Here is a 19,516-nt window from a genome sequence, read left to right as displayed (position 1 = left end):
TCTTCTTTTAATCCTAGCTTCGTCCTTCCTTCACTATATTTCCATCTTCATGTCCTAAATCTAAAACTCATAACACTAGTACTAGTGCACTAGTGAACTACATAGTCTTAACCAGTTGATTTTGCATTCTTATTACCATTTCAAAATACAAACACCAACTAAATGAACTTTTGAAAGAAATTGAAACAGTGCTACAAGTGTTCCAATAAAAAATTAATACAAATCTCACCCATGGCCCATAGGAGGCATTGGTTTCTGCTGTAGCTGTGGGTGCATGCCTGGTGATTTAGAGTCAGGGGTTCGATTCTTTTGATGTCTTAACAGAAGAAGTCGTCCAAGTTCTTCACACCACATAGAAAGCATGCCTACAAAACAGAAAATTAAAAATCACCACAATTAATATAATAGCTAAAATTATTTAAAACCTCCTACCAAATTTCCTACACACATAAATATATAATATTTTAATCATATTTTATTTAAAATTTAACAGTTTAAAAAGTAAAGTGGACTAATACCATCCTTAAATATGAACGTTATTTTAAATAGGAGACAAAAGAAGTTTTCCACTCTGGTTTCTTAAAAAAAATATACCAGGTAAGTTAAATTATCCCCTTGCCCATTCAAAGAATCTTGATCATGAGCGTGATATTGTTTTAAGAATGCATGTGTACTATAAGATAAATAAAGTTCTGAATTTATCTACATATAATCTTAAGTATCAAAATGATATAGAAATTCTCTGAAAAATAATTACAGTATGATGTTGAATGATAATTCAGATGGTTATCTAATAAAAAGACATACTGTCATCATTTGAATTTTTAGGTGGAATAAGATGATTTAAGCTTTTCCCATTAAATAATGGATTGAAAATCTATGCACTGTAAATGCTATATATATAGGACAATTGTAAGATACGGGTATAATCAATATTTCATGATACAGGAAACCACCAATAAATTCTCTAATTAAAACTCTCCCTTATTTTATTGAATTTTCAGCATGTCATAAAAACTATAAGAATGCTTTTCAAATGTCCCCGTTTTCCACTTTGATAGGAATCAAGACTTAACCTCAGCTAGCATGATTGCAGCCTTTCTATTAAAGTTTGTAATGTCTTAATCAGCCAAAACTTGTTGTGTAGTTGGTATCTTTCCATGGAATATAAACTAGAGGAATGTAACTTTTCTGGATTGGTGATGTGTCTAGATATTTCGGCAGAAAGCTTTCAACCCTTGACCCCTTATATTTGTTGCTGCCTTGAGGAGAAATTTTTTTTCTCCCTCTGCTTCAGCAAAACAATTTTTCTCTGCAGACAAGTATTTAGAGACAATCCAATCAGTTGAGAAAAATTTCCCTTGTTTTAGGGGGGAGTTATAAATGTGCACTCTCCTAGTAAAAACTAAGTATTTTAGTTGTTGACTTATTTCATATACCGGGTATCTAGAAAAACATAATTTCCCCTCGTTCTAGTATCTTTTAATACAACTTTTTTTTTCATCATCCCTCATTCACTGACACTATAAGACTGACTTTATTAGAAGTTCATTAATGAACTGTTGAGCTGAATCAACTGTTCTAAATACTCAAATAGTTAAGCTCATGCATTCAGCACTTAAGTTAATTAAAGCTCCAATTTAAAATTCTAAATTAGTTGGTAAAAGACTTATCTGCTAAACTTCCTTCTACATTTTTCACCTAACATGACCCTATGGACATAACTTAATCAAACTTGTATCTGTACATTACATAATGATACTTGCTTTGACTAAATGACATCTTGAACATGTGAAAAGAAATGAAACGCTCAGAATTTACCTTTTATGAATGTTTATAAAGTGGTGTGCACAAAGTCTCTCAAATGATAATACCTTACTTGTGCTCCCCCCCCCCTTTTCTCTCTCTCCAAATACATGACCCTCTTTATGGCAATGATGCCTTTCTTCAAATTACAATATAAATATGCTTCAAATTAAGGTTGATTAAAAATAAGTGATCTGTTCTAGAGAAGACAAAATTGTGCAAAAGGTTATTACAATGATGTAGAGAAGATAAGACGTCGTTAAAAAGTCATTATTTCATTTCTTATGAAAGAATGTGGCTTTCGAAAGTGACCTAATCAAGTTTACATACCAAATAACAACTTCGTGCTATGCCATTGTCATAGTCTGTACAGGAAAGTTTAGCCTGACCACATTCTGTAACCTACCTTAATCTTGTCATTAGTTGTTATCAAATTTGCATTCCTGAATTTTATTTACCAAATGTAAAATTTAAATAAAATTCAATTCATGTACTTATTTACTGACTATTCTTTGATTTTCACAAGATGAAGGTAAACAAAATATTCATTTAAGTACATGTACTATTTAATGACCTAATTAATGCACCAAGGTTTATAAAACTTCATATTAAGAAGAATTTAATTGCAATTGCATAAACACTCTTTGGGAAACAACTAATAATTTTGCTCATATTCTAAGCTTACTGAAAAAAAATCAATTTGGGGATTATGTCCTAATGAAAGAATCATATTGCTCCTAGCTTTCTTCAAAATTTTTGTCACTCCAATTAATTTTCTATCAAATGTTTATGATTGTTTATCAATCATAATTTCAAATAGCACAGTATTTAATTATTGTTCAATGTTTTAAATCATATAATGCCTGGCTAGATACTTCCCACCATAAGCACATATTCAATTACAAAACAAAAGGTAAACCATCAAAAAAATACTAAAATCATTTTTTGCAATTAAAAACAAAACAAAATATTTTCTAAAATACGCAATTACCATATTGTTAACTTTTTTCCAAGAAATCTAATGATATTACAACTCAATTAATTAAACATCTGAATTTAAATGAAAGAAAACATTAAAACATTTAAGATAAAAATATGGCTATTTAAAAATGACTTTTTTTATGGTGCTCCATCTTTAAGCACATTCTTACAAAAAAGAGCTGCAAATTTAAATTGTTTGCAAAATTCTTTTAACCAGAGCCGACTTCCAACAAAAAAAATACATTCCATTGAATCCTGTCAAAAGTTAATTTTGTGGCCCTCAATTACACAAATCAGTGTTCTTACACCTGATCCTTGTTAAATAATTCCATTTTACTTTATAATACAAATGTTTTGCTAATTGTTTTAAGCGTGTTAGGTGTACCAGGACTAATAGATAATAATCCCCCAAGCGATTTTCTATTTTTCCACTAAGTGACTGTCAATGCAGACTGACGATACTCACGGCATTTGAGCTAGCAATCGGCATGTCGTGATTGTTGGCATAGATTTCACCTCCTCCTCGTTCTAACATAATCACCTGTGTACCAAGTATCAATACCTTTGCTACACAAACTTAAGTGAGCGATGACAATGCCAGCCTAACTATTTCAAATCAATAATGCTTTGTTGTGACAGCCTAGACTCATAAATATGTATGGCTTTAGAAAGATTTTTTTAACCTTTCTTTACCTTTGAACTCTGAACTCCTACTTTGCAAATAAAAAATTTGGGTCTGTGGCTGTTTTGAAGTCACCCTTTTTCTATTTGCTATAACAAGTCAGGTCAAAAAAATGTTGATCCACTTAGGAAAAAAAAATTTATCAGGTCTGATGGCTCATGAACTAGCTTGCTAGATAGTGGATCTATTGTACGACAGGTAGCGGACTGCCAACACAAAGGCCAGGTAAACAGACCATGTAAATATCAGCCCTACAGGGTTAATGCTGCGCCAACTTCAATTACACACTCTATATGATCACTGCACAAAAGAAATCCACACAAATCAGGCAATATTTAAATATTTATCTCTCTTAGAATTAGGAACTAATGATATTGGCATTTAGTTACTTTTTGAGATTTAAAACAGGGTGGAGACATTTCTGTTCCGATGCCTTAAATGATTAACATTTTGCCAAATAAATTAATATATAAATGCACACATACCACAATAACATTTTAATATACTTTTTATTATGGAGTGGATTTGAATTGTTTAATCTCGTTTTTTTTTTTTAAATCAAATTTTAAACATTTTTAGCAATGAAGTTGATGGTACTGGATCACACTCTCTATGCAAAGTATTCCAAAATATTTCAATAAAATTTTTTGCTATATTAAGTTGTAGCTTTGGCACAGGACTTCTAAAAGTTTTTTTGAGACAGAGAATTTTCCATCAACAATCATTAACTAAAGCTTCAACATGTTAATTGGTTTCTTTATTTTGGTCAATTCAGTGATTTTTTGTTGGACATGCATCTTTCCAATTTTATCATAAAATGACATAGAATGCCATAACCAAGTTACACATTTAATAACAAGAGGCCCAGGGGCCACATCGCTCACATGAGCAATTAGCTAGGAAAAAATCAGACATCAGATCAGAATTGAAAGTTTACTGAGGGGGGGGGGGGGGGGCTTGAATTTTAACCTCTAGGGGGTCATGATTTGAACAAACTTGAATCTACACTACTTGAGGATGATTCCCTATAAATGTCACTAGGCATGGCTTTAAAGTATACTTGAAAAGAAGATTTTAAAAGGTTTCTCTAGCTATTCCTTGGTAAAACTTTGATCGGCTATTTTGGCCCCGCCCTACCCCTGGGGGTCATGATTTGAACAAAATTGAATCTGCACTAACTGGGGATGGTTCCAGATGAGTTTTATCTTTCCTGTCTCAATGGTTCTTGAGAAAAAAAAATTTTCCTGTGTATTCCTATGTAAAACTTTGATCGACCATTTTGGCCCCACCCTACCCCCGGGGGTCATGATTTGAACAAAATTGAACCTACACTACCTGAAATGATTCCACACATGTTTCATCTTTCCTGGTCCAGTGGTTCTTGAGAAGAAGATTTTTAAAGATTTTTCCTATATATTTCTATGTTAAACTTTATTTTTTCCCACCCTAAAGGGGGTCATGATTTGAACAAAATTGAACTTACACTACCTGAAGATGATTCCACACGAGTTTCATCTTTCCTGGTCCAGTGGTTCTTGAGAAGAAGATTTTTAAAGATTTTTCCTATATATTTCTATGTTAAACTTTGATCGGCCATTTTGGCCCCACCTTACCCCTGGGGGTCATGATTTGAACAAAATTGAATCTGCACTACCTGGAGATGGTTCCAGATGAGTTTTATCTTTCCTGTCTCAATGGTTCTTGAGAAGAAAATTTTTCCTATGTATTCCTATGTAAAACTTTGATCGGCCATTTTGGCCCCACCCTACCCCCGGGGGTCATGATTTGAACAAAATTGAACCTACACTACCTGAAGATGATTCCACACGAGTTTCATCTTTCCTGGTCCAGTGGTTCTTGAGAAGAAGATTTTTAAAGATTTTTCCTATATATTCCTGTGTTAAACTTTGATCGGCCATTTTGGCCCCACCTTACCCCAGAGGGTCATGATTTGAACAAACTTGAATCTACTCTACCTGAAGATGATTCCACACGAGTTTCATCTTTCCTGGTCCAGTGGTTCTTGAGAAGAAGATTTTTAAAGATTTTTCCTATATATTCCTATGTTAAACTTTGATCGGCCATTTTGGCCCCACCCTAGGGGGGTCATGATTTGAACAAACTTGAATCTAAAAAAGGATGATTCCACATGAGATTCATCTTTCCTGGTCCAGTGGTTCTTGAGAAGAAGATTTTTTTTAAAAAATTCCTATATATTCCTATGTAAAACTTTGATCGGCCATTTTGGCCCCACCCTACCCCTGGGGGTCATGATTTGAACAAACTTGAATCTACACTACCTGAGGATGATTCCATATGAGTTTCATCTTTCCTAGTCCAGTGGTTCTTGAAAGTTTTTTAAAAATGCCATTAATTTTTCTCTAATTCATGTGTTCCCCTTGGAAAAGGGCGTGGCCCTTCAAAAAAAACTTGAATCCCCTTTACCCAAGGATACTTTGTAGCAAGTTTGGTTGAAATTGGCCCAGTGGTTCTTGAGAAGAAGATGAAAATGTGAAAAGTTTACAACAACGACAACGACAACAACGACGACAACGCCAACGACAACGACAGACAACGGACAAATTTTGATCAGAAAAGCTCACTTGAGCCTTTGGCTCAGGTGAGCTAAAAAACAGAACTAATTCTTAATAAAAACAGCTAAATGGAAAAAGGATCGTGATTTTTCCCCCGAAATTTGAATCCGCTACTATGAATATTTCCAAAAGTGGCTCCAAATTTTGCATCATCATCATCATCATCTATGTGATCAGAAAAATCAACTGGCCAATGGCCTCACTTTACATGACACCCTACAAAATCTTGAATGGAAACAGAAGTTACAAAGGGATCTTGTTCTAATCTCACACTATAGGACTAGACTTACAAACATGTATTCAAGGAAGTGATAATTGTATTTTTTTTCAAAAAAGGTCAACAGTATCTTTATTGAACCTCTATTAATATCAGAGGAACTAAACTGAAAGAGGGGTGTTATCATGACTTGAAGTTATATTTTTTAGTTTGTCTTGCTTTCCTGTAGCAGAGTTCTCTTTTAAAACAGGAACTGAACTAATAAGTTAATCCCTACAGGTGGAGGGATAGGGTATATACCCACATTCCACAATGACCTCAAGTTCCCATCACCCCCACCCCCATAACAAAATTTGATTGTTATGACCCACCTGACTTAAAAATCGTGGCAGAAAAGTTGACAGTATGTGTTAACATGTGACCCTAACTGCCCATGGATCATTGTGTCTAATTGTAGTGAGCTTCTAAACCAATCATACAATTCTTTAGTTGTTTTATTTTTTAATCTTTGTTTTAATAAAAAAAATAAATGATTCCCCATCCTTATTTAAAATAAAGTGCTATTTTTATCTGCATTTTCCCTGTCTTTGTTCAGAGTACTTGCTACTGTAAGACTTGACTCTGTCCATTGTTAAGTAGTGTTTGTTTTCCCTGATGTTACAAGTAAACTTGACATTGTGATGTTTCATTGATAGGTAAGTGTGTTTTAAATTTAATGCATGTGTTCAGCAGAGGAAAAAAAAAACCAAACTACCGAAAATCTTCACAATGCTTTGGAGTCTTGCCAGACAGAAAGTTCAAGAGGGCCTATCCTACACCACTCACAGAACCAAATAACCCAATCGTACACAAAGAAAATCCAACACAGTGACAAAATGCTGCTATACTACCTACAGTCTGATAATGAAATAATCTGGATAATGTAAGTCGCTTTGCCCTCATGCAACAATCAAGTGATCTCCTGCTGGAACTTTAAAAAAAGATTAAAACTTTTCAAGTGGAGGACAAAAAGTGTGAACGTTACCTAGACTGATAAAAATAACTTTAGTTTCATTTTTGGACACCAGTACAAACTTAGATCTTCTATGAATAATGTCAGGTGTGAAAATCCTGATGAAAGTTTGCCCTCAAGCTATTAACTTATTCCACAGATGTGCTCAAGCTTATATCATACTTTAAATTAACAATACAATACTTATATGTTTATATCTACTTGTCAAATATTGCTGGAAATCTTTAAAATAAATTATCTATAAAGCAGAACAGTCATATCAGTAACAAAAAGAGAAGACATTGCCTTGCATTTGCCCTAATTTTCAGTTTATTAAATTATGCTGGAATTCTAGGTTACTGTTGGTAAGGAAATGTATGAATTTTATACGGTATAAACTTGACCTTTAAAAGCCTCAAAATAAATGTCTTCTAAAGAAGGGATGGGGGCCATAGGGAGTTATTTCATATGGTAGTTATAGGGAGTTGACCTCAAAATAAAATTGAATGTCTTCTATAGGCCATAGGGAGTTGTAATATAAAATTAGCTTGAATAATTCTCAAGATATTGCAGAAACGAATATCTCCAACTTTCAGTGAAAGTGGGGGACAAGCAAGCAAGCGGACTTGACCCTGATCTCTTGAAGATTTTTTATGTGTCCGGATCAATAGATCCTGATCCTAGAGGTATATTGTTTATGTCCAGTCTGTCTTGTGACCTTGACTGTGACCTATATGCTAAAAACAGATTTTTCGAACTCTAACCATAACTTTTGAATAATAGAAGATAGAGACTTCATATTTGTTATGCATACTCTACTAATTATGTTCTTTGAAATGACACCAAGGTGACCTTGACTGTGACCTATATGCAAAATTAGCTTTTTCAAACATTGCTGCCGCCAGATGCATGGTGTTTCACAATCAAATCTTGTTTTCTGTATCATAATAAACTATATAAATGTTGACCACTTAAACTTAAATCTATCTATATAGGGATGCTTATATTAATATATAACTGGCCTTGGTGTTCTTTGTAAGATTTTTTTTCCAAATGATGCTAAAGTTTGGCCCCCTTTGTAGCCCTGTCTTAGCCTCCGGGGCAATAATTTAAATATTCTCAAGAATAACAGGATGCTTGCACAGAAGTTAATATGAATGAATGCATCCTTGTTGCTCTTGAGGTCTATAAATATTTTTTTCCTACACATCCCCCCCCCAAAAAAAAACCTTAATATGCATACAGTTACCCTATACTAGTATTGTGACTGCACTACTTATAAGCCCCATTACATAGGGAAGTTGACTGTCATTATGAAATATTGAAGGGTCATTACTAAGTAAATGGACACTTGCACATTGTAAATGTCTTGTGTCACTGCTGTTTTAAGAAGATTTTTAAACATGAACACTGCATTTCTTAAATTCTCAGCATTACAAATGAGCTAAATCTGTTAGTTCAAGTAGTAAACTAGTTAACTAGTAAAGCACATCTATAGTATGGTCATATTACATATAAATCTTTAAATTTCTTTTTATTTCAACAATTATTTCTAAATGTTTAAAAGAAATGCAAATTAAATGCAAGCTTTAATATATATTTTAAGGACAGATTATGAACACAGTGGTTGGAATAGTGAAATAAAAGTTAGCATTACAACACATCCAGTAAATGTGATCAGGGAGAGAACATATTAATTATGATAATATTAATAATATACAAGTATTCCTAAATGGGGTGGGCACATTACGTCAAGATGGGAGGCATATTCTTAAATGGATTCAGTTATAAAAGATTAAAATAATTTAAACATTTTTTTTTCTTTTGGTGGGGTGCTTTAAAAAAAATGGTGCAGTTTATTTATGGAAGCTTTACTTGTTATTTAATACTTCAAGCATGTGCTAAAGACTAAGTCATATTTTAAAATACTCAAACAATATTTCATAGTATTTATTTTAGACACCATGCACATAATGTTATGAATTTCCCATATAATTGTTTTTTCTAATATATAAAGTGCAAATCTTACTTTAATAATAAAATCTTTTTCATACCCAAGACATTTAGTTGCAGCTGGTTTTTAAATCATTTACATCATCTTAAAATACTTTTCATGGTCTTATGAAAATCAATAATTTTTAAGCCATAACCATCATCGAATCCTTTTCCTGAACTCCATGGTGCCTTATGTCTTTAAGTTTTCATTAATATTTTTCCCAAGGGGAAAATTTATGTTTGTTGCGAGAATACTCATGATTTTATCATTTCATTGCACAAGAATGAGGGACTGTAAATCAAACCAGCAAGATTAGTTTTATAAAGTAAGTTATTCTGATTCATTTAATGAAAAACAGAATCTGAGAGTCAGGTGGTAAAGTTCCTATGACAGATATATGAAAGATCGGTTAATTTTTTTACATGTATAAATTTATAAAGTTTTACTCCCTTGTTATTGAATAACATACAGGCAAATTGAAACTCGAGTTTAAAAGATTCATTGATCATGTGTGTGAAGCATTGACTCCAATTTGCTTAACATGTCTATTGAAAAAAAATCAGCTTTCATTTCATGATGATGATTTAAGAGTTAAACAGTTCAACTTTATGACTCTCTAGAGTCACTTTCTCCTGGCATTCGTGTTACCTATATACCCTATGTACATGTAGGAAGTTGGCGAGTAAATATCATGACAGCCCCCACAACGTGGGTTTGTGTTTACAACCACGCGTGAATCTATATTTAGTAACATCTTCCTGAACAATGGAGATGTTGGATTGTCGTTTGAAAACTATCAGAAAGTTAATGTATTTTCCTGTCATGGGATATGAAATTATTATAATATACATTTTTTCTCAAAATAAAGAAATAAATCAAGTTAAAACAATGTACTTCAGCCCAGGTCACTGGTGTTAGCATCGAGGGGGAAAAGTTCATGCTTGTCCTGTGCACAACTCTGGACGTTGTTTACGTTTGCCATGCAGAAAAAATAAATTGCTTACCATGATAAAGAAATCATCATGACTGATAAAGATCTTTACACTAATCAACACAATAATACAACTTCATGCAGCACTTCTACAGTTTTCATTCATCCAACACAATGGTACTCTAAGAAGTAATGAATATTCATACGCGGCCCTGGATCATGCGTGAAAGAGATCTTTGATACGCTTCTCTAGACAGGCGATGTGTAGCACGGATTGTTGACGCACGTTGCTTTCGCCCAATATTGTCGTGATTTTTACCACGCACAAACAAAAGTAAATATATTTTTTTTCATGAAACTGTTTTGGGTTAATTATAGGGCATAAGTAGAAAGTCTGCGTAGATCTATATACTGTTGAGTCATATTAAATTACGCAGGCATCAATACCTTTTATAAAGGTCAAAAAATATAAATTATATAATTAAAACAAATAAAAAAAATATTATTAATGTTTTGGAAAATTGTTCAAGATGAAACAAAAGAAGGTTGTGACTTTAAGGCGTTAAATATGGTGGGGTGCACAAACTTCCCATTATTAGATCAATAGCTCTGATGACCCCCACCCCGCAAGGAAGAACCCCCACCCCACCCGCTTTTTCCCTAAATGTCTTACTTTCTTTGAAACGAAGATGCTTTGGCCTATATTAATTTGTAATAATTAGTGAAAAAAATCCAAGCGGCATATCAAACTTATACATGTCAATAGTAACATATACCAACATTAACAAATTAGGGGTGGGGGTGGGGTGTGTGTGTGTGTGCTTTATTAAACTAACGTTACATTTCCATATTTTTCAAAGACAACTGACCCTCCTCATTGTCCTAGATGTTTGATATCCTCTTCCCCACCACCAGTTCAAGAATATACATTTTCAACGAGTTATGAATTTTCTGTCTTGGGTCCTCTGGGGGGTAACTTTGCTTATTCATCAGTCCTGTCCTGTTCAGAAACTGAGTTTTAACTGTGCAGCCCCGAATAACAGAGCAGATGTGTTATGAATCAGAAGAGACAAGACCTGGGTTTTGGAAATAAAGGCTGTCTGCCTCAGCAGTACTGAACAAAGAAATACAACTGCTTTTGCAAGGCTCAGGCATTTTATCAATACCCTTTTAGAATGGAAAATCAAGAAAATAATTTCTAATGAATGTGAAATATCAATATTAGAATTAAAATTTAATTATGTGAAAATATAACTGGGCAAAATGACTTGAAGAATATTTAATCACCCTTTTGATTTAAAGGAAATTAATAAATCCTAGAAAAAAATCTTCACCAGATGGATTTAGTAAAGTGACTCTCCAAGAATCTTCACAGCAAATCATGAGCTTTTTGGAAGGAATTCTTCAATTTGGTGAACTCAATCATTTTCACCCCTTTTTTCAGCAAATCATGAGCTTTTTGGTAAATGTTCATTGAAAGGATGGTTGGCCCCCCCAGTTTTAACCATAGTATAGTGAAAAGAAGGAATTGAAAAAAATTGGAAGTGAAAGTAACTTGGGTCAATCATAGGATTTCAGGTTGGGCAACTTTTAAAATTTTTCTTTTTTTTTTTTTTTTTTTTTTTGCTTGTCAACATTTTCAGGTAAGTAAAAAAAATTTTTCTCTGGTTGGCCCTCCCACTTTCAAAAACGGTGCTACGTGCCTGAATATTCAAAGAATTATTAGTTAGTTTTAAGACTTGAGAATACACTCTCTGTAGCCTATATATGCCCCACTTTGTTGACTGTGGATGAACCCTCAACAGATCATCACATTGTACTGGAGGTGAACGACCTTCCAAGCAAATACTTTTGTCAACATGTAAACATCTAGAAAAAAAAAGATCTGGGTTGAAAATAATTTTGCTTTCTCGCACAACTTATACCCCTAAAATTAAGTGGATTTAATTTCTCCAAATTGAAATGATTATCCCCTCAACCTACCCAAAAGGGGCTGAAAATCACCATCGATAAAACAAGGAATTTTAAAGTAGATATATTAAAATCAGATTGTGCTGTAGAATAATTGTGGTAAAGGGAATATTTTATTGTAATTAATAAGCTAAGCTAACGCATGGAGGTCTAGGATTATTATTATAATGGCACAGGTATGGTAAATATATTTTCACCTGAAATGTTCTTAACTATGGTCTCCACAACCAGCCATTAATCACATGTTACATTTTTCATATTTAAAGTGCATAATATCTATGAATAAATAATACACAAAATAACTGTATCTATTTTTAAAAATTATTGACAAATAATTTGTTTTTCAATAGCTTCTTTACATGCACCCATTTCAGAAATACTTTGCACAGCATTATAAATTTATAATCATGTTTTTTATTGTGTGATTAATTGGTAAGGAGTCCACAAAAACAGAAAAATTGACGGGAAAAGGATTTTACTGGGCATTCACATGTTGGCAGGCATCCATGAAGATTCCACCTTTTTGTCACTGACTGCAATTAGTTATAAGAAATGTTGGGGTTGTTTTTATACACTTCCTCCATCCAGAAAAATGTCTTTGATACATATAATATTGTACGTACCATCACTTTCACAGTGCAATATTCCTGATCAATTATACCAGGTGTGTTTAACATTCATCCCCTGTATGCATTGTTAGAAAAAAATGAGGCCTGATAGATATTTTATTTGGGAGGAAATATTCAACATTCAAGGTCAAAGGAGGTTTAAGTTTCTCACCTGTACATGTCCAGTTGAGAAAATTTCTTGGAAAATTGAGGGGAGAGGGGGGAATCCTCATTTTTTTGCCAGGTCAAAGTGACAGTAGCGAGCTAGCATAATTTTTTTTGACATATGATATAAGGACAGAGAATAGGATTTTTCCCAACTGACGTTCGAGATGGACATTAATTATCAAGTAAACAGAAAAGAAAAAGGGACAAAAATTTCATTTCATGTATATAACTTTGATCTGTGGAAATCTACAACTCTTACTTAATTCATGCTGGATCATCCAAGGATTTTATTACTTTTTCTTTTCCATGTTGACTTTCTTAATTTTCTGAATCATCATCATTCAAATGTGCATCTTTTGTGTAAATTTAATCTGCTATGATTTAAATTTGCATTGCAAATACCTTCAAGTAAGAATGAGATTATATAAAATCCATGGTTATACTGTTTTGAAATATATATATGCAATATTTGGGTGAGGGTATAAGAAAAAGTCGTAGAGGACTTGAGACTTGTAGAGCCCTCCCTCACATTTTTGACCCAGTTAGCCCAAATATCGCTTACATTTCAAGACAGTATAGCCATGTATTTTTTTTATCCTGCAGCACAGTGTTACATTTAAAACAAGCTACATGTATTTTCAATGAATTTAGTCGCAATTCTTCAGCCATGGCATAAACTATACAAACTACATGATGTCATAATGCTTGAAACACGTCAGAATGCAGAATGCATGAGGCTTTATTAGAGCATTGACCTAATAAAGATTTGGTTTATTAATAGGTAACCTTTATTCACTATATGCAAACAGTGGTTGCAGGTTAAACAAATATCTGTGAAAATGATTTAATTAATTTTTCAAAATATTGCTTCAAGGTTCATCACTAGCCCTTTGGTATAATGTGCAATATCAGACAGTAACATTTAAGCTGATCATTACAATTAGGTCTTGACTGTAAATTTGACATAAAGAAACCCCATCAAAACTTACTGAGGGACACACAGATTTTTAGGTCTTTGCACATGGAAGCAGAATTCCCCCCTTATTTTGTTGTGGTCTTGCTTGCAATTTAAAAAGCAGCACTTGCTACCTGTTTTTTGAAATTCAACAATTCATTTGCTGGAACAACTTTGTCTAATTCTTAAAGAAGTAAGCATGGCTTTTACCAGACAGCTAGTTAATTGGTTAGATCAATTACACTGTTGATGTGGGCAAACAAGAAAACAACTATAAACTTAAACATTTTTATTCATCTATCTCTTCCCAAGTTTTAAAGTTCAAAGGGATTGACACTTCAGTAACATGTAAGCACAATTTCAGAATCAAATAAATTACCGATAACAAATAAAAAAAGTCACCATTCCATTATAAAAATCATTAGAGTTTAGAAAGGCAAATTTTGTGTGTGATGTGTTGTTTTTGATTTAAGTACCATATGAAGCCTTAAATGAAAATCAATTGGTGATGTGAGCACTTCCTTTATAGGAGAAATCTGTGCTGCGACAGGACCTGGCCATGTCGGGATCCCGCTCCCTGCCTCTAAATGAGATTATTAGGGTAAAAACGGATAAATCCCATTATCCCATCTGTCAAGTGAAACAATTCCTATTAATCTGGTCTCTCTCCTCTGTGATGAACTCGATTCATTAGAGCTTGGACATGGCTGCCACCACCTTAATCAATATCAGCACCGACTGGACAAATGATTCAAAGCTTTTCAAAAAAAATATCAAAATAGCTACATCTGTTTACAGCTGGGAAATGTCCATGCAGTTTATCATTTAATCTGTGTATTTATTCCCCCCTTTCCTCATTTTATCATATTCAGGAAAACGATTTAATTGAAATTAACTTAATTGTTTCAAAAATCTCTTCATTTACAGGCGATACAAATTCTGACCTGAACGATGACAAATATAACTATCTGTAACCTAAAATGATGTGTAATTAAGTATCATTTATAATTTTGAAGTCTGTGCCACATGCTGTTGGTAATCACTCCCAGACACCCACTACGCTGTAATCATCTATCATTCAAATCGTCACAGTAATTGATTGATAAAAGATCAAATAGCTAGCCTCACGTACCTAACATTCTAAGAACTATAACTCTTGGAAGTATCTTCTTTTTTTTTTTGGATTCTGATCACCCAATATATCTCTGCGCATTGCTTACAGCAGAGACAATACCAAGCTCCCATTTCAAATCAATAAACAGCAGAAATGAAAATAAAATATTGATGTCGAGGAACAAATCCTCATCGCTGATGTAACTTTTTTGCTTAATCACATGTGTCAGCACCATAAAAAAAGAGTATGCAATAGAAACATTTTCTGCCTAACAGATTCCTTTGTATTGAATAAAAGCAAAGCAATTAGGTATGAGGGCTCAACACAGACTGCTAGAAGACGACCACATCGATTTCTATTTGCTGTGTGCACATATTGTGATATTTAAGGATATATAGCTGTCATTTAATGGGGAGCAAATCAATAGTTGATCGATACCTGGTTAAAGATCTATCTGTCACAAATAAATAACACTCCCTTTTTAGCCTACCTGAATTAAAAGATAAATTTGTTTTCATCCCTAATCAAGTGTAACTTTAATTAATGAATTTTTATCAATGCCTTATACACTGTATAAGCAGAAAATTTAGGAAGAATTTTGGCATTCTTAACGGGGGTGTCGAGTCCGCTAAAATTAAATTTTTACTAACAATTTATTTTGTATTAAAGGTTTTCATTGTTCCAAGAGTCATAAAATTGGTATAACTACTTCTCGCCTTATTTAAAACCTGACTTTTTAAAATTTGCGCGTCTGGCTAAAATTCCCCTTATACGCTGTAGTTGATACATTAAATGATTTTCCATGCTGCTATAAAAAAAGGAGAAATAACTGAGAGAAATGGAAATTTAATATATATTTATATTCAAATTAAGTAAAACTGTATTATAAGAACTGAATGTAAATACATGTACATGTATGTACATTTAGATAGTTACTGAGATTTTCATATACATCTGTACATGGTCCAAGAAAAAAAAATCTCTTCCATGAATGCTTACTTTTTTGTAAAAGTAATAATTACTGTAGACGTACTTTTTTCCACGGGGTCATAATTCCGCGGAAAATCAATTTCCGTTTAATCCGCGGGTTGAAAATAACGCAAATTTCTCAGAGGGTCACTATATCCTTGCATTTATATTAAATATGCTTGGACAAATTTCCACTGAAAATTTGTGACTGTGTACATAGCGTAAATTAATACCATGTGGAAAAATGTACTTTTACAGTATATCAATGGAGATAGGGACAGTGTTCCATAAAGTTAGAATGGATAAACCCTTGGTAATTGAGGGTGATGTGTGCAACTCATTTGTAAGTAAAATGCAAGATATGCCTGTGTTCAAAATTGATTTTGAATTGAAAATGTTCATGATTCACTTCACTTTGAGCAGAGGCAGAGAGAATTTCAAAACAATATTGTCTATAGTTTTCATTTTGCCCATAATCAAGATTATATCTGCTCTTTCAAATGAATAAATGTCTTTGCAAGTCATTTCTGATTTCATGATATATTGAATGTGCTAAAATATTCTTTGTAGCATGATAGCTGCAGGAATATTTCATATAAAGTTGATTGATGCTTTATCCTCAAAGTAAATTTTACATACATATACATGTACTTGATTAAATGGGATTTGTACCATATCTTATTATATACATATACTTGATTAAATGGGATTTGTACTATATCTTATTTTGTGTTTATATATTCGAAATAAAGGCATGAATATCCATGGTTAATACATTTGCTGTTAGTGTGACTTTACTATTTTTGTAGATTGCTAACCTGCTGACTTGGTTGAAAACTTGTCTCTGTGTGCTGCACAAACTGCAAGTAATCTGTAACCCAGGTCAAGGTCATATCCAGGTTGTGGGGCAACTTGACTCACAATCTGAAAGTACAAGACATTTTTTATCATTACATAAACCATCTTGGATACCTGTTAGTGTATAACAGATTTAATGTACACTGACTTGTAGAAAAACATTCTCCCCTAACATCAACTGCAATTTAAGAAACAAACAAGATACGTTTGTGAAACTCTATGCACCCAGAGGCAACAAAGTCCGAAAAAGCTATTTTTTAGCATATAGGTCACAGTCAAATTCACAAGGTCATTGACCTTGATATCTTTTTAAAGAGAACTTTATTAGTGGAGTAAGCTTACCAAATATGAAGTCTCTATCTCTCATGGTTCAAAAGTTACGGTGAAGGTTAAAGTTAACAACAGACAGACATACAGCCAGACAGGACAAAAACAATACGCACCCCTGATCTATCAATCTGGGTGCATAAAAATACACCCAAAGTCTGTCCAGGCTTCAATAATGAAACATGAAAATTTATATTGGTGCATGAAGTTTGATGAAAATATTTTGCAAGTTTCCTTTTTAAAATGAAATTTATTCACAATGAATAATAAAGGTCAAAGGTCTATTAAGGCCAAAAAATGTTGATGCAGTTGAATAACCCTCATCAATTTGAATAAAAAAATTATGAAAATACCTTCAATTTCTTTGAAACTGAGCAAAATACAATGTGTGATGCAATGACAGAAAAAAATGGAAGGACAAAGGATGGACATTATGAATACTGCCAGTATATGCCCTGGCCAAATTCATAACAGGACATAAAATTCCTTTGAAGTAATTAAAAAAAAAAATAACCAATTTAAAAAAAGAATTAAGTTTGAACTTGCATGTTAATTAGGGAAAGACAAACTTTCCTGCTGCATTGACTGTTATCAAGAAGACTGCATCAGTGCACAAATTTTGAAATATGCTTTATCATATTAAAAACTAAATCAACATTTATACTGCATGTTTAAAATCCTTTCTAATGTTTGCTAACCTAAGTAGCCCTTTTAATCAGGTGAGCTAAAATCATTAATCCTATCCTAATAATTGATATTACTGACAATTTTATCTAATTCTCTTGACCAAATTAAAGTAATTCATGAAATGCAAGTAGCAAAGAAAATTTCATATTGGATCAATAAACACAGCATGGCTAAACACCATCCAATTGATATTGGGAGCAGTAATTATTAAAACTGGCATTAGGCATATTGATCATCCAGACAGGAAATGATGCGGTTATCATGGTTATATCCCGTCTACTTCCAGCATCATTACCAATGTCTGTTTCAACACCATCGGATTTTTTTTGTTTTGTGATAATAATTATCTCAGACTGACTAATTAAGATTTATCATTTTTAATAAAAATATTTATTTAACTACTCAAATGCAAGTTAGCAGCCATGCAGTTCTTGATCTCCATTATCTTTATTTTTTTGATTTTCATCAAGTTTGCCCATCTTCTCTAGCCAAGGGTTTTCGGTCCACTTGCCCCCTGTATCCAAAACCTTTGACTAGCAAAATGACAAGTGAACTGAATCCAGTGGTGAGGGAAGCCAAACTGAATCATTCTATGTGTTTGAACAAGAAAAAGAATAAATGGAATGATTAAACATAGTTGATATTAATGGGAGAAACATAAGTTCCATAACCTTTGCAAGTTAGTTACTAGACAATGTGAACTCCTTAATTTTTATATTCTCCAAAGAATCATGACCTATCCAGTAAATATATACATTTGACCAAATAGCACTAAATATTATAATTGTACCAGTAACCAGAAAAAGCAAAAGCTATCAGTGAGCACTTTATCCTTATTGTTTTTTACTCAGTCCCAAAGGAAGAAAAACCAATAATGGGTAAGGGAAAGGTCTACTGCAGGTGTGAAAATCCCAGATTTAAGGACATCCACTCATTACTCAATACAGAACCTTAAATCAATAAAAAACAATAGTGAATTCAAAATTATAACAAACGCTTTAAATCACAATTAGTTGAGGACTTAAATAGATCAATCTCATCTCATATTCAGTGTAAATTTTGTGGACCTTTTCAACTCCCTCTACGATTTTATTGCTTGAAGATGATATCTAGTGGTTACATGCCGTACAAATTCATAACAGACACAGATTACACGTTTTTAGATATTATAGGAACTTGTCTAGTCAGAGATTATAATATCAATTTCCAAAAAAAAGCCATTTAGGAATATAAAAAAATCTTTAAATGACCAACTCAATCCAAATAAGTCATCGATATAGGGAAAAAGTGAGACTGAGTAATTAAAAAGATCTTGAACTTCATGGAACGTAACATTTAAGCAAATGTAATTACTTAAGGAGGATAGCTGAAGTGGTAAAACAGTCAAAACTACAGAATTTTTTAAATATTGTAATTGAAGGGAATGCGTTTCCACTTAGTTTATAAAGTGATAATTAAGCACCCTGGGATTACATGATAATTCTTGCATATAATTAGCTGTCCTACTTAAGCAAGATTTCCCACATGCTTCCAGACTTGACAAAATCCTTATTTGAATGATGGTTATCAATGCCATTCCAACATGGTGTATATACATATGATTCCCCCTTATTTCTCTTTATTTATACATAAATTCACATGACATGAATTATCCCCCTTTG

At 33.0% G+C, this 19,516-nt stretch overlaps 1 protein-coding gene across 1 annotated transcript in view; it reads right to left on the bottom strand.

The window, feature by feature from the left end:
- Window positions 1-19,516, bottom strand: part of LOC134258145 (zinc finger MIZ domain-containing protein 1-like) — a 46,900-nt gene that overhangs the window by 12,390 nt on the left and 14,994 nt on the right. The window contains exons 4-5 of the mRNA XM_062740695.1: window positions 16,802-16,907; window positions 230-365 (exon numbers count right to left, since the gene is read on the bottom strand). Of these exons, the coding sequence (XP_062596679.1) occupies window positions 230-365; window positions 16,802-16,907 (242 nt within the window). The remainder of the gene's footprint in view (window positions 1-229; window positions 366-16,801; window positions 16,908-19,516) is intronic.

This window comes from Saccostrea cucullata, unplaced genomic scaffold (genome assembly GCF_032062105.1).
Source record: "Saccostrea cucullata isolate Sc308-1 unplaced genomic scaffold, CSIRO_AGI_Scuc_v1 ctg517, whole genome shotgun sequence".
Classification (NCBI taxonomy): domain Eukaryota; kingdom Metazoa; phylum Mollusca; class Bivalvia; order Ostreida; family Ostreidae; genus Saccostrea; species Saccostrea cuccullata.
Note: the sequence above shows the minus strand (reverse complement) of the source record. Positions and strands in the feature narration are given on the sequence as shown.